Source organism: Rhineura floridana, chromosome 1, assembly GCF_030035675.1.
Source record: "Rhineura floridana isolate rRhiFlo1 chromosome 1, rRhiFlo1.hap2, whole genome shotgun sequence".
NCBI classification, from domain to species: Eukaryota; Metazoa; Chordata; class Lepidosauria; order Squamata; family Rhineuridae; genus Rhineura; species Rhineura floridana.
In genome coordinates, this window is record NC_084480.1 from 144,948,537 (window position 1) to 144,963,132 (window position 14,596).

General features: G+C 40.4%; 1 protein-coding gene across 3 annotated transcripts in view; it reads right to left on the reverse strand.

Annotated features, from left to right (window-relative positions):
- Positions 1-472: 472 nt before the first annotated feature.
- Positions 473-14,596, reverse strand: part of DGKQ (diacylglycerol kinase theta) — an 84,462-nt gene continuing 70,338 nt past the window's right edge. For all 3 annotated transcript variants that reach the window (XM_061634949.1, XM_061634941.1, XM_061634933.1), the window contains exons 22-23: positions 12,657-12,809; positions 473-8,749 (exon numbers count right to left, since the gene is read on the reverse strand). In XM_061634949.1, coding sequence (XP_061490933.1) covers positions 8,651-8,749; positions 12,657-12,809 — 252 coding nt within the window. In that variant the 3' untranslated portion in view covers positions 473-8,650. The remainder of the gene's footprint in view (positions 8,750-12,656; positions 12,810-14,596) is intronic.

The following is a 14,596-nucleotide window of genomic DNA, read 5'->3' on the forward strand; positions in this document are numbered from 1 at the left end:
ATAACCTGATTCACAATCTAGCCTGTTTGAAAGTACAAGTGTTTAAGTTGATGTAGTCCAACTGGCTACACATGTTGTTGGAGATCTGTAATTAGATCTCCCTAGCTTTATATAGACAGACAAGGTTTAGCAGCCACAAATGGTCCAAAACTAGGCCAGGGTGCTGTTTTTTTTTTATAAAAATCCTATGTTGTTTCCCATTCGTAATCACCTGCCAAAGCTCCTTGGGAGAGGGGGAGTGTTGAAAAGCACCTGTCTTCTTTTCTTCACCATGGCTCATAGCAGCTTTGGGGCAAATTTCAAGTGGGGAAACATTGTGGAGGAAGGGTTAACTCCATCTCCCCTAGCACCGCCCAGATCCAATTTGCGAGACTCTAAGGCAGCCTTTCCCAACCGGTGTGCCTCCAGATGTTGTTGGACCACAACTCCCATCAGCCTCAGCCATTGGCAATGCTGGCTGAGGCTGATGGGAGTTGTGGTCCAACATCTGGAGGCACACTGGTTGGGAAAGGCTGCTCTAAGGTGTTCTAGGTCTTAAACGACTGTCAGTATTTCTGATCATGGATCTCCAGCACAACATGTTCTTTGGGCTTAGTGCTTCATCTCAAACTGGTTGTAGATAAGGAACAGACAGAATTATTGCAGTATTTTTTTCCCCTGGAACTGAATGGGGCTACATTTACATAAGTGGTTTGGAAATGCTGTAAGTACCGCTCAGGTCAATAGTAGAAAGTATCCTTGTACAGACATTTGATCCAATGGGCAGTAGGTAAGCAAGATCACAACAGCTTGCTGCCCCAGGTTCCTCTGATGTCCATAAATTAGGTGTCACATTTACAAGAAGGCAGAGTTCAACCTACAAAGACCAAACCATAATATCTGTATACCACAAAATTAGAGTGTACAGATGATGTAGTACAGACTACATAGTACAGTCCTACACATGCTGGGCTATGTGAGCATCAGTCTCAATGCAAGCGTTAAAGGCCAACACTGTCTGTTGAACAGAATATCTGAACAAGGTTTAACTTTACATATCTTATAATTCAATTTATATTTGAGTTTAAAAGTGAACTTTCAGTTAATATACTAGGAACCTACTATATTTCTCTCCTGAATCTCTGAGTGGGCAATAGAAAATATATTAGAATTACAAAACAATTTCCAACTGAATACTTCAGATATGATCTTGATCCTAAAATGCACTTGTTGCAAAAAACATGGATTTTGAATTCAGCTATACAAATTATAATACAAGTTTTCTCTTAGAAGTGCAAAACAAAGGAAGCATGTAAACAATGGATGTAGATCCTGGTTAAAAAAATATTATTAATTTATGGTCAGAAATCAATAATTCAGTTGATTTCAAAGATCCCTGCATGAAGTTAGATTCTAGCATTACATTTTTGCCAGTGCTGACCAAGGCTTGTACATGAAGGTACGAGTATTCTGTACAGTGAGAAAAACACACTGTACAGTGGGATTTGTTTTTGTCCTCTTCACCACTGGGAAGCCAAACCATGCATTTACTTCCTAATGTATATAATAGTAGACATACACACATACTCACACAGGTATTTCCACATTATGCATCTCTCCATACATAAGTGTGGACCTGTGCATCTTTTACAAAAACAATGTGGGAATCAGGCACAATCCTCGCTGTTTAGTGGAGACAGCCACCCAATGCAGATGTAATGCTACTTTCATACAAACCATGGCTTACAAATCATGTGCTCCTCCTCTTCTTCTCCTCAAAATGACTTTCCTTTCATTACCTTCCTGGAGTTGTGGTTGTCTATTACACGTGCATCAGTACCAACCACAGTCCCCTTGTAGACCAGAGGTTGAAGTGGGTTTACAAACCAGGATTATGTTTGTGTTTACATGTGCACCACTGCAAACTATTGTTATGCAAGGTCATAGCTGATGCTGGAAAGAAAGGAAGGGGGAGCAAGTTCATGCTTCTTGAGATTTGAAACCCATGCTTTGTAGGGAGCTAGTGGTACATCTGCAACAGGCCACAGTCAGATGAGGAATGGGCATGAAAATAACGGTGATGGCAGCCTATCTACTAGAAAAAAATTGGTCCCCATTACAAATCACACCATCAAAACCAGAAGCTTCACTGGTTTCAGGAGCAACATAGAAACCGGCAGAGGATGCACTCCATCTCTATATAGACCCTAAAGATAGGGTGCAGGCACATTGCTTTTCATAGTGCAGATGAACATATTTAATGTCCAGATGCATCAACAGCGCTTTAATGAAAGCGCATGGTGTAAGGATAAACTAATGATGGCATAAAGGACACAAGGTGTAAGCTATGAAATCTAATTTTTAGTGTACTTGCTATTCAATCTAAATCACTATCAGCTATAATGTAATAAAAATATGCTACAATATATTTTTAAACAATGAAAATATCCAAAGTAAGAGTCTCTCTTCTGATAAAATAATCTGAATGTGTTGATCAGGCATTGCAAACTTCTGAAATACTGTATATATTGTATGCCTAAGAGCTCAAAAGCCTGAGCTTCATCAAAGCAACATATTCAAGTTATAGTTCCAAGTAAATGTCAATTTAGAGAGCACAGGCTAGGGGAACCTTTAACGTACGTATTGAAGTATACTTAGATGTGACAATACCCAAGATGTTATAAAAAAATAAGAGGCAAGCCTGAGGATGGATTCAATGCTCAAGGCCAGTGCTGTGCTTTTTGTTTCAGTGAATGACCATTCACTAAAGATTGCAGATTCCTTAGACACTGAGAGATCTGCAGCAAGAACCTCAAGATTTATGTACTCTGTATAATTAGAGTGACATCCCTTTTCTGCATCTACTCAGGGAAACCAGAAAGGCACATGCATGCAACCAAAACTATGGGTACAATCCATGTTGCCAAAATTAGAACCATTTAAAGTCTTACTTGAATTCAACAAACTAAGTAGGAACATCTTTAATATGAAAACTGAAAAATATGAAAACCCATGAAAACTGACAAGGCTTAAGTGCTTAACTTTGGACTGGATGAGGACAGGGGATCAATATTGGCCATTATGGCAGAATCCACGGATCGATGAAGATCAAGATCCAAAAACAAACAAAAATAATTAAGGATATTCAAGATATTCAAGGTTCATATGCAAGTAGCCTTTTCCTTCTGATAAGCAGAATTGCTACTGAATTTTCCCTTAGTTTCAAAACTGATTTGACATGTGAGCTGGAGCAGGGGTTAAGCTACTATCAGAGAAATGTGAAGCCTAAATCACCTTAGGTGCACAGAACTTGTTACATTATTCTTCTTTGGATCCCTGTCCGTTATCTTAAATCTGAAAAAAAAGACTAAAAATAGTGAATGCTTCCATTAAGGAGAACTATTGCAGAAATAGTCCAAAGTCTAATCTGGAGTTTTAAAATGAATGTACCCAATTATAATAGGCTGACATGTCACATGGATTAAATATATGTGAAGAATACAGTATTAACACAGTGAGTAACATGATAATTTAGGAAGAGCACTCTTCTCTGTCCCTTGGTACCCTATCTCACAATACCTCTTCCCACCTCTGCGCACACCTGATGATACATTGGTCTTTTGCTCATATGATGTGAAGAAGAAGAAATGTAAATGAGTTCCCAAATACAAAAAACAGAGGTACAAGTACTGCTTTGTGTGCCTGTTGTAGTTTGTTTTGGGGCACGTAGTTCACAGATAAAAGATTGAGTTAGACCATAGACAAAACAAGCTGCTACTCAGCTCTTGGCTGTTATTTAGACTCTATACTGGAGATGTCCTTTTAGTAGTGCACAAATTTACTCTAGCCAGCAGTTGTGCAAATCAATATGATACAAATATGCATCATATTTGTGCATATCAAGAAGCAGTAACTGATTGCAGCTGCTAACACATGTACAGCACATTATTGCAATTTATATCACAATCTATCTAGGAGATTTATTTGGGGACGCACATACACTTCATAAATATATTGATAATTGCACTGTGCTATTTTCATTGATCAGCAGTGAAAATTAACAAGTTTATAAATTAACCTAATACCAGTATATCCTTTCAGGGAAGATCTACAAATACATAACTACACATGATGGAGACTTTGGGTTTATTTGTGAAATTTGGCTCTCCCTCCTCCCAACTGTGGACAGTCATATGATTAACTGTGAAACTCCTTTTAGTTTTAAAAGTAGTATTGCATGAGGGTAGCTGCTATTCAAGAAAAACAAGTTTAAAAGCTCCCTTTTGCTCTGGGAATTTATTCTTTTGATCCTGATTAAATCACAAGATGAGTAAGATTTGTTAAAAGAAAAATAGATTTGCAATACTAAGAGTTTATTGACAAAGGGGGAAATGGTGTTTATGCACAATATTTTACATTTAAAAAAATCTGAAATATTTATTCACATCCATCTCTGTATTAAAGCTCAGAGTTTCTGCAAGGAAAAGAAAGTATCTGCTAATTTTAGAAGAACGTCTACTACAAAATATGCACCATTCCCCAGTAAAATTCTGGGTGGTGTGGAAGAATGCATAAACTGCAGTGTGCTCTAACAACTTGGAAGACAGATGCATGTAGCAAGGAAACAGTGTTTTTTGCTGTGTGGCATACAGTGCATGAAAAGAGCCTTTGAGGAAACAATGCAAATGAGAAATGGATCCGCTACAGACGTTGGAAGCTTTGTGCAGATAAAGCACTGGTTATGTGTGGGGTCTGACTGGGTGATTCTATTCCAGATGCCACTGTTCCTCCAGGTGAGTCTTGCAGTGGTGATTACAGCCAGTACCGCCCCTAAGCACCGGGAAGCAGGGCAGTTGCCCCCGGCCCCAAGCTTTGGGGGCCCCTGCGCTTGGCGATCTGCGTATATAGAGTGAGAAGCGCTGACAGAGTAAAAGCAATACAATTCGCAGAAACCGGCGACCATTGGAAGAGATAAAACACATGTTTATTCTAAGCCAACCATTCCTCCCCTTTCCTTAGTGAGAATAATCTCATAAAGCCATAGAGGTTGCATTCGCATTTGCAGCCCCTGTCGCCGGTTCTGGAGCGAGGGACGTTGCACAGAACTTCTTTCCCCCGAGAAACCAAACGGCAATGGAGCAAAGGTTTACAAAGTTCTCCTCAACCCTTCTCGCTCCCCCTCTCGCCTTTCTTTGGCCTTCAGGCACAAGGCGCATGCAAAGGTTTACACAATTTGCGTACTGTACGAGAGGAGGAAGGGGAAAACATGAGCGTTAAGCCCAACAGGAAAGTGAGGTGGGCTTTAGGAACGTTGTAGCAATAACAACACTGGTCTCAGCTACTCTGGGCTGGGGTCTGAAGGGCTCAAAGAGAGGAAGAACAGCCGCCTTTAAGACATGTCCCTTGAAAGACAGATAGTAATATAATTTTTCTCCACAACGGGAGCAAGGGGTTGTGGTGGGGGTCTTAATGCTATTTGAAGCAGCCCTTTGCTCCTGTTTCAACGGAAGGGTAAATATATCACACACACCCCGTGTGTACGCTCAAACTTAAGGTCAATATTGGAGGGGGGCGTTAATAAGAGGGGTAATGGGAGCCCACCCAGCCCTCTTCTTGAAGGGTAGACTGCTTTTCTTGCCCTCCCAGGCCTGTGGCTAGTTCTTAAGCAAATAAAAAACCACCGGGCAGCTTCATTCCTTCAAGGGATAGATAGCGTATGTTGTCGCCGCCTCCACCCCCCAGGCTGGGGCTAACTGGGGCAAATGTCTTCCACCATTTCGCGCTCCTTGGGAATTTGTAGGTCACACTTCTGAATTTGCACCACAGTTGGCTTTTTCCTTCCCAGGAATGGTCTTGAAATGATACAGTTTTGTAAGCTGTTCATAGCTGTCTCTGTTACACTGAAAGAATGGGGGGGGCAACTACGCTTTTGCCCTGGGCCCCGCACATGCTAAGGGCGCCTGATTACAGCATCAAAATCCCTGTGTCTTAGCATGCATTCTTGCAGTACAGGTTTGGTAGCAACAACATATCCAATGAGAGAGTTGCTGATAAACAGTGATACCTGCTGCAAACCAGAATAACTGTTGTTAGTGTTCCCGGGCACATACTTGATAGCACATTAAAATCCCCTCTCTTAACCATGTTTGGATGCCTGGTGGTGGGGAAAATGCTGTTGTCTACTTCCATTGTTTTTCTGATACTGTTCATGTGACTATTTTTTAAAAAAGCTATCATACATAAAGGCTTGATTTGTTCTCACTAATTACATATGAAATGGAGTATTATAGTAGATGACTAGTGCAACATTGTGGCTATCAGAACCTTCTCAGACTGCTTCCAGATAGAGAAAGGCAGCCTCAGCATATTTGTCACAAAAATGATTTTAAAAATCAGGAAGATTCAATCTTGCATCTGTAGGATTATGGCAATGTTTGGGGCTATTACTACTGTTTCTGCATTCAATTACATTCTCTCCATAATCTAATATAACTGTACAATGTAGTATTATCAGAAATAATACTAAAGTCACCAACTATCCTGTTTAATCTTCCTCCTGTGGTTAGATATCACCAAAAGATACTGCTTCCGGCATAATAATAAATTATAGTTTATCTCCTTCTGATCATGTTGCGGCTGGTTCCTGAAATGATAAACTATGGTTTATCATTACAGGAACGGGGTGTAGCATAGGCATGAGATTGGAAGCTTTCACTTCTGTTTTTGATTAACCACAGTTTAACTTTGTGTCTAAACCCTAAAGTGTACTTAATTTCAACTATGGTTTGCTGAAACAAACCAGCTTCATAACCCATGAACCATATTTTGTCCAGATTCAGACATAACAAGTTGCAGTTAATAAAAAAAAAGGAAGTAGACGTTTCTAATCTCTTCCTCATGACCACACTGAAGGAGAAGAGAGTGTGCAACTCTGAGACTTGCTGCACTTTTGTTAATGTAACCATAAAACATACCTTAGCATTACATCCGAACACAGACTATACTAATTTTTCCTTGTAAGGTCAACAGATTGAAAGAACAGGGAATTATTCTCTAGAACTAGAAACACTAACAAATGCCAGTAGGAAGCATTTATCAACAACAGCCTTTCTATGTAGTATTTTCATTTGCACAATTAGTTCAGCCACACCTAGATCTAGTTTCATATCTGTTGTGACACACATTAGACACATATTTTTTAAAAAACATGTAGATCAGTTCATCAATAGAGAATAAACTAATGCATATTTCAATTAGTGTATTAATATATAAAATAAATGAATGCTGATTAGTTTCTATATTGTGCCGTAATTATGGATTATACGTTTGCCATTTGGTTTGCCATCAGTAGTCTCATTGTGTGTTAAAAGAACTGGAGGGAATGAAATTAGAAGCATCAATCTAGAGACCAGAACTATGAAAAATAAACACATACACACACAGCATGGAAGAAAACCAGAAGCTTGTAGTGTACATAAAAAAGATTGTGCAGTATAAAAATAGATAAAATTATATTAGGTTTTTAGGGTTCACTGGCTACGTTCATACATTAAATCATGGTTTAGCATTATGTACATGAGCAGGAAGGAGCTGCAAGAGCCTTGAACTCACGTACTTCCCCTCCTCCCAAAACACCAGAAGAAGAACTTCACCAAAGTTTCGTTTCCATTGTCCTGAACATCAGCTAGTCTTGTCATTTGGACAAAGGATTGTGGCTTAAAACAAACTCTGGGTCATATAATAAGCCAGCTTCAGAAACCACAGTCTAAAGTTGGTTTGTCTTGAAACTGACCAGTTTGTTTTAAACCACAGTCCATGGTCCTAAGACATTGTTTAGTTTTACATGCGAACACAGCCATTGAGTATTGTAGAAGTGTTCCTGTGCCCAAATAAAAAAATAACTACGCATGTGGGAGGTGATCCCAAGAGCATTCAGCTGAGCCCTTCCCCCTGCAAGCTCTCTCCTGAGTGCATCACAGTGCATTCAACCAACCATTACCAATCAAGAGATTGAATAATGTGGGTTTTGCAACCTGGAACGGAGCAGGCTGCTGCATCCCTCTATGCACAGAGCATCCCCCATCACTGGAAACTACGAGGAACATTGTAGTGAACCTTGGCATAGTGGCAGCACACCCAATGGAGCAGAAGATGGATTGTTGCTGCTGGGATGATATCAACTTGTCCCTATCCTACTTAAAAAGTTATTGCACAAATAATCGGCAACACAACAAAACTGATAATTTTATCTTTTCACTATGTTTCCCTCTGGGAAATGCTGAGCTAGCTTAAAAACTCTTTAAGCAGTTTTTTTTAAGGGCTAAAAGCCTATTCTGCAAAAACAAGTAGTTCCCAGGGAGAAAAAGGTGAAAAAACATAGTATAAAAAGTACAGCATAATCAGATCTCTGGTTTATTGGCTATTGGCATAAAGCATAAATTAGTTAATGGTTTATGGAAAGGCTACTCAACACAAATGTCTCTGACCAACTTGTGATGCATAAACTAAATCGCATGTCAGCCACAGGATAGGCACTGTATAACAAACAATATAATAACAGCAGCCTCATAAGCGACCTTTCTTAACCTGAACTGTACAATGCAGTTTACCAGGCAGATCCACCTCATCCACAGTAGGTGTGCTGCATTTGTTCTGTGGATATCATCTTTCATCAGTGCCCCACTTCACTGACCAGCATGCTCTCATTTCTTGAATCTTTTAAATTTCCTGTTTTTTTCTGTTTCTGTTTTGATTTCTTTAACATACGAACCTGTAATAAAAATGTTAATAACGATCACTACAACACAATCTTTATTCAAATGCATCCTTACGCAAAAGAAACACATTTTTAAAACTCAACAGCAGCATTAGACCCCATTTTCTTCTTTCCCACCCATAAGTACTTGCAAAATACATAATAAAAGGCTGCTTCATGTATTACAGCAGAAATGATTTGAAGTTTCAAAGGAAAGATCATAACTGCATAGGCTCTCCATCATTTCAGAGCCTACATACTAAGAAAATACATGTACCCTGCCACACACACACACATAGCATAGAAATCTATTAAATATTTAACATGTTCTGGTTCTACTAACGTATGAAACAGGTCTGAAGATCACTGCAACCCCCAAAAGTTTCTCTTGAAGGTCAAGGGGTCCTCCCAAATGGAATCTGATGCAACAGGAAGGGCTGCACCAGAGGGGGAATGATGGATAACAAACGTTTAATGTGGCAGCATCTATGCTTTGCAACTCCCTGCTTATTGACAACCAGAAGGCACCTTCACTGTATTGTTTGTGACGCCTGCTTAAAACTTTTTTGTTTAGGTAAGCCTATCCAGACACATAGATGTTGATGTATTTAATTCTCTTTCTAGTCTGCTGCTGTTTTTAATCATTTTTAAAATGACTTGTTTTTAATGATAATTTTAATGTTTCTTGTAACCTGCTTAGAGGTTTTTTGCAATCAAACAGTATATACATTTTGTTAAAAAAATAAAATAAAAAACATTCTGTGTGTACAAGGAAGCACCTTACATATATGTACGTGGGGCTCTTAGGATCCTGGCCTGTGCGTGTACCCTAACAGAGAGAGGCCTAGCTCTCACTGAGGTAGAAAGGGTGCCTTTGAACTGCACCACATTAGTACAGCTTTTAGGAGTTAACTGTTTTTAGGAGTTTTTTTAAGAAAGCTTTTCAGGAGGCTGCTTTTAACTATTTTCATACATTTTAATTGTATTGTTTTATTATTGATATATTTGCTGCCCTGGGCTCCTTCGCAGGAAGGGCAGGATATAAATTTAATAAATAAAATCGCTGTTACTGAGGGCTTACATGAGTGAATGCTCCTCCACAGAAAAACTCAGCATTTCCTGCACATAGAAAACCAGACGTCACGGAGAAAAATTCCAGTCAAGCCTTCTGACATGCTCATTCCCCATGCACAGGAAGTATTCACTCACAGGAGCCCCCAGTGGCAGTCTGAACTGATTCAACCAATATACAGCTCTGTCGTTTCAGTGAGAACAAGGCCGCAGAGAAGGGGTGAGTAATCTTTTTTGGCCCAAGGACTACACTGAGTCAGCCACATCTCTGAGGGCCAAATGCCAGTTGTGAGTGAGGCCACACTACATATATAGACCATGCACACGCATACAATCTTAGAGAACTCTCTCCTCCCTCACACAAGAGCATCTGTAAAAGGCAGTCAGAGCTGCCTTTATTTATTTATTTTATTTATTTATTATTTATTTATTTATTAGATTTTTATACCGCCCGACTAGCAATAGATCTCTGGGCGGTGTACAACAGAAAATACAAAATACATCTCATAAAAAGTGCACAATAAATATTACAAAAATGTATAAAGTGCAAAAATCAGATTACATAATTTTTTAAAATTTAAATTAAAACGCCATAGAAAAGAGGCAGGTCTTAAGCTGGCGCTGAAAAGACAGCAGTGTCGGCGCCGTACACACCTCAACAGGGAGACTATTCCAGAGTTCGGGGGCCACCACTGAGAAGGCCCTAGTTCTTGTCACCACCCTCCGAGCCTCTCTATGAGTCGGGACTCGGAGGAGGGCCTTCGATGTAGAGCGCAGTGTCCGGGCAGGTTCATATCGGGAGAGGCGTTCCAACAGGTATTGTGGTCCCGCGCCGTATAGGGCTTTATAGGTTAAAACCAACACTTTGAATCTGGCCCAGAAGCATATTGGCAGCCAATGTAAGCGAGCCAGAACAGGTGTTATGTGTTCCGACCGCTTGGTCCTCGTTATTAATCTGGCCGCCGCATTTTGGACAAGCTGTAGCTTCCGAACTGTCTTCAAAGGCAGCCCAACGTAGAGCGCATTGCAGTAGTCTAATCGCGAGGTTACCAGAGCATGTACAACTGATGTAAGGTCCCCTCTGCTCAGGTAGGGACGTAGCTGGGCTACCAACCAAAGTTGGTAGAACGCGTTCCGAGCCACAAGTGACAGGGAAGGATCTAAGAAAACTCCCAGACTACGAACCCGCTCCTTTAGGGGGAGTGTAACCCCATCTAGGACAGGGTAAATATCCACCACCTGGTCAGAGAAACCATCCACGAGCAGCATCTCAGTCTTGTCTGGATTGAGCCTCAGTTTGTTAGCTCCCATCCAGTCCATTATCTACTGATTGGGGAGATAAAGCACTCTGTCTGCTCTTCAGAGATCGTTTTCTACAGGACAGAGCAAGCTTTATCATCTAATCAGATTGGGAGGTAAGGCTGTAGGGACTTGGGGGGGGCACTTCCTGCAGATTGGTGGGCTGGATCTAGGCTGCAGGTTAGCCCACCTGCGTTAGACAATGCCCATTTTAAATGTAACGTATTTCCACAAGCTGAGATATGCAAGAGTGTTATGCTTATACCAGCACCCCTTTCCAGCAGGCTGCAATTAAAGTCTTCCTGGATTAATTAACCTAATGGAAAATTATGGCTACCAGGGTTGGAATAAACCATGATCTGAAACCATTATTTGAAATTTGTTTTACATCCTGGTTTGCTCTGATCTGGTGACCACAGTTTCCCAGTTCAGATGTAATGGGAAACTATGGTGAATGAAGCCAAGCAGTCTTCGATGGCAGCATGCCAAGGAGGAGGAAGGAAGGGGCAACAGGCACAAGGCTCATGCATATGTCAGCTTAATAAGTCAATATAATGCAATTGCCTGCATTTTATGGAGTCGTACACCCTCTGAAAGAGCAGGTCCATAGTCCAGGGGTGCTCCTGGATCCATCTTTGTCGCTAGAGGCCCAGGTGACCTCAGTGGCTAGAAGTGCCTTTTATCAACTTTGGCTGCTATGACAGCTGCGGCCGTTTCTGGACCAGGATAGCCTGACCACTGTTGTCCATGCACTGGTAACCTCCAGGCTGGATTACTGTAATGCGCTTTCTGTGGGGCTGCCTTTGAGGTTGGTCCAGAGGCTGCAGCTGGTGCAAAATGTGGCAGCACAACTGCTCAATGGGCTAGAGTATCGCCAACACATTATTCCACTGGCTAACTATTAGCTACCTGGCCAAATTTTGGTGCACAAAGCCCTATGCAGCTCGGGATTAGGATACCTGAAAGATTGTCCTACCTTTTATATACCCAGTCAATCACTGTGCTCTGCAGGTGAGGGCCTCCTGCAGATACCATCTATCAGGAGGTCTGTTCCGCACAACATAGGAAGCAGACCTTTAGTGTTGTAGGACCAACAGTTGGGAATTCTCTTCCCTTAAATATTGGACAGGCGCCATCTCTATTATCTTTTCAGCACCTATTGAAGACTTTCCTCTTTCAACAAGCCTTTTAAGTAAAGACCTTATCCCTGTCTGCGTCTGTGCTGGAATTGCTTTTAAAGAGGTTTCTAATATTTTTGGAAAGATGTTTTGTTTTAATATGTTTTAAAGTCTTTTGTTTTTAAGATATTTTAAAGTGCTTTTAGTGTTTTTGTTTGCTGCACTGGGCTCCTGGGAGGAACAGCAGGAAATAAATTTAATAAATAAAAATAAAATTAAAAAGATGTGTTATGTCTCTGCCAAGACTGACCGTTCTGAATATTTATGGTCTATAGATATACAACGTATGTATTTTAATGGCAAAGAATTGACAAGTTGGCTTTTTTATGTTTTTTATAAATATAAGATTACCAACACAAAATGTGTACCAGTACCTTTGGTCCTGAAGCAGAAATAATTATCTGGCCTGGTGGCTGGATCCAGGGCTCACCATCTACTTGTACAGGAATTGGCTTCAGAAGCGTCACACGAAAGTAGGAGCCCTGGGCTATCCGGATGCCTGAACGTAGACCACCCTGGACTTGACCCTATTAAGAACAATCACTGTTAAAAACAAATATTAAGATAAACCACAAACTCATTTCACAAGATCAAGAATTGGTAAAACTCATGACACTTTGTTGCTGTTATGTGCTTTCAAGTCGACGACGACTTATGGCGACCCTATGAATCAGCGACCTCCAAGAGCATCTGTCGTGAACCGCCCTGTTCAGATCTTGTAAGTTCAGGTCTGTGGCTTCCTTTATGGAATCAATCCATCTCTTGTTTGGCCTTCCTCTTTTTCGTCTCCCTTTTGTTTTTCCCAGCATTATGGTCTTTTCTAGTGAATCGTGTCTTCTCATTATGTGTCAAAAGTATGACGACTTCATCATTTTAGCTTCTAATGATAGTTCTGGTTTAATTTCTTCTAACACCCAATTATTTGTCTTTTTTGCAGTCCATGGTATCCACAAAGCTCTCCTCCAACACCACATTTCAAATGAGATTATTTTTCTCTTAGCCACTTTCTTCATGGTTCAACTTTCACATCCATACATAGAGATTGGGAATACCATGGTCTGAATGATCCTGACTTTAGTGTTCATTTGCATTTGAGGACCTTTTCTAGTTCTCTCAGAGCTGCCCTCCCCCAGTCCTAGCCTTCTTTTGATTTCTTGACTATTCTCTCCATTTTGGTTAAGGACTGTGCCGAGGTATTGATAATCCTTGACAAGTTCAATGTCCCCATTGTCAACTGTAAAGTTACATAAATCTTCTGTTATCATTACTTTAATCTTTTCGATGTTCAGTTGTAGCCCTGCTTTTGTGCTTTCCTGGTTTCTGCTAGTAGTATGGTATCATCTGCATATCTTAAATTATTGATATTTCTCCCTCCAATTGTCACACCTCCTTCATCTTGGGCCAATCCTTCTTTCCGTATGATATGTTCTGCGTATAGATTAAATAAATAGGGTAATACAACACACCCGTCTCACACCCTTTCCGATTGGGAACCAATTGGTTTCACCATATTCTGTCCTGACAGTAGCCTCTTGTCCAGAGTATAGGTTGTGCATCAGGACAATCAGATGCTGTGGCACCCCCATTTCTTTTAAAGTATTCCATAGTTTTTCATGATCTACACAGTCAAAGGTTTTGCTGTAATCTATAAAGCACAGGGTGATTTTCTTCTGAAATTCCTTGCTCCGTTCCATTATCCAACATATATTTGCGATATGATTTCTGGTACCTCTTCCCTTTCTAAATCCAGTTTGGACATCTGGCATTTCTCGCTCCATATATGGTAAGAGCCTTTGTTGTAAAATCGTGAGTGTTACTTTACTTGCATGGGATATTAAGGCAATAGTTCGATAATTACTGCATTCCCTGGGATCCCCTTTCTTTGGAATTGGGATGTATATGGAACGCTTCCAGTCTGTGGGCCATTGTTTAGTTTTCCATATTTCTTGACAGATTTTTGTCAAAATTTGGACAGATTCAGTCTCAGTAGCTTGTAGCAACTCTATTGGTATGCCATCTGTTCCTGGTGATTTGTTTCTTCCAAGTATTTTAAGAGCAGCTTTCACCTCACATTCTAAAATTTCTGGTTCTTCATCATATGGTTCCTCCGTGAATGAATCTGTCATCCTTGTATCTCTTTTATAGAGTTCTTCAGTGTATTGCTTCCATCTTCCTTTTATTTCATCTCAGTCAGTCAGTGTGTTCCCCTGTTGATTATTCAACATCCCTACTCTTGGTTTAAATTTCCCTTTCATTTCTCTAATCTTTTGGAATAGATCTAGTGTACTAGATATTTACAGTTTTTCACCACATG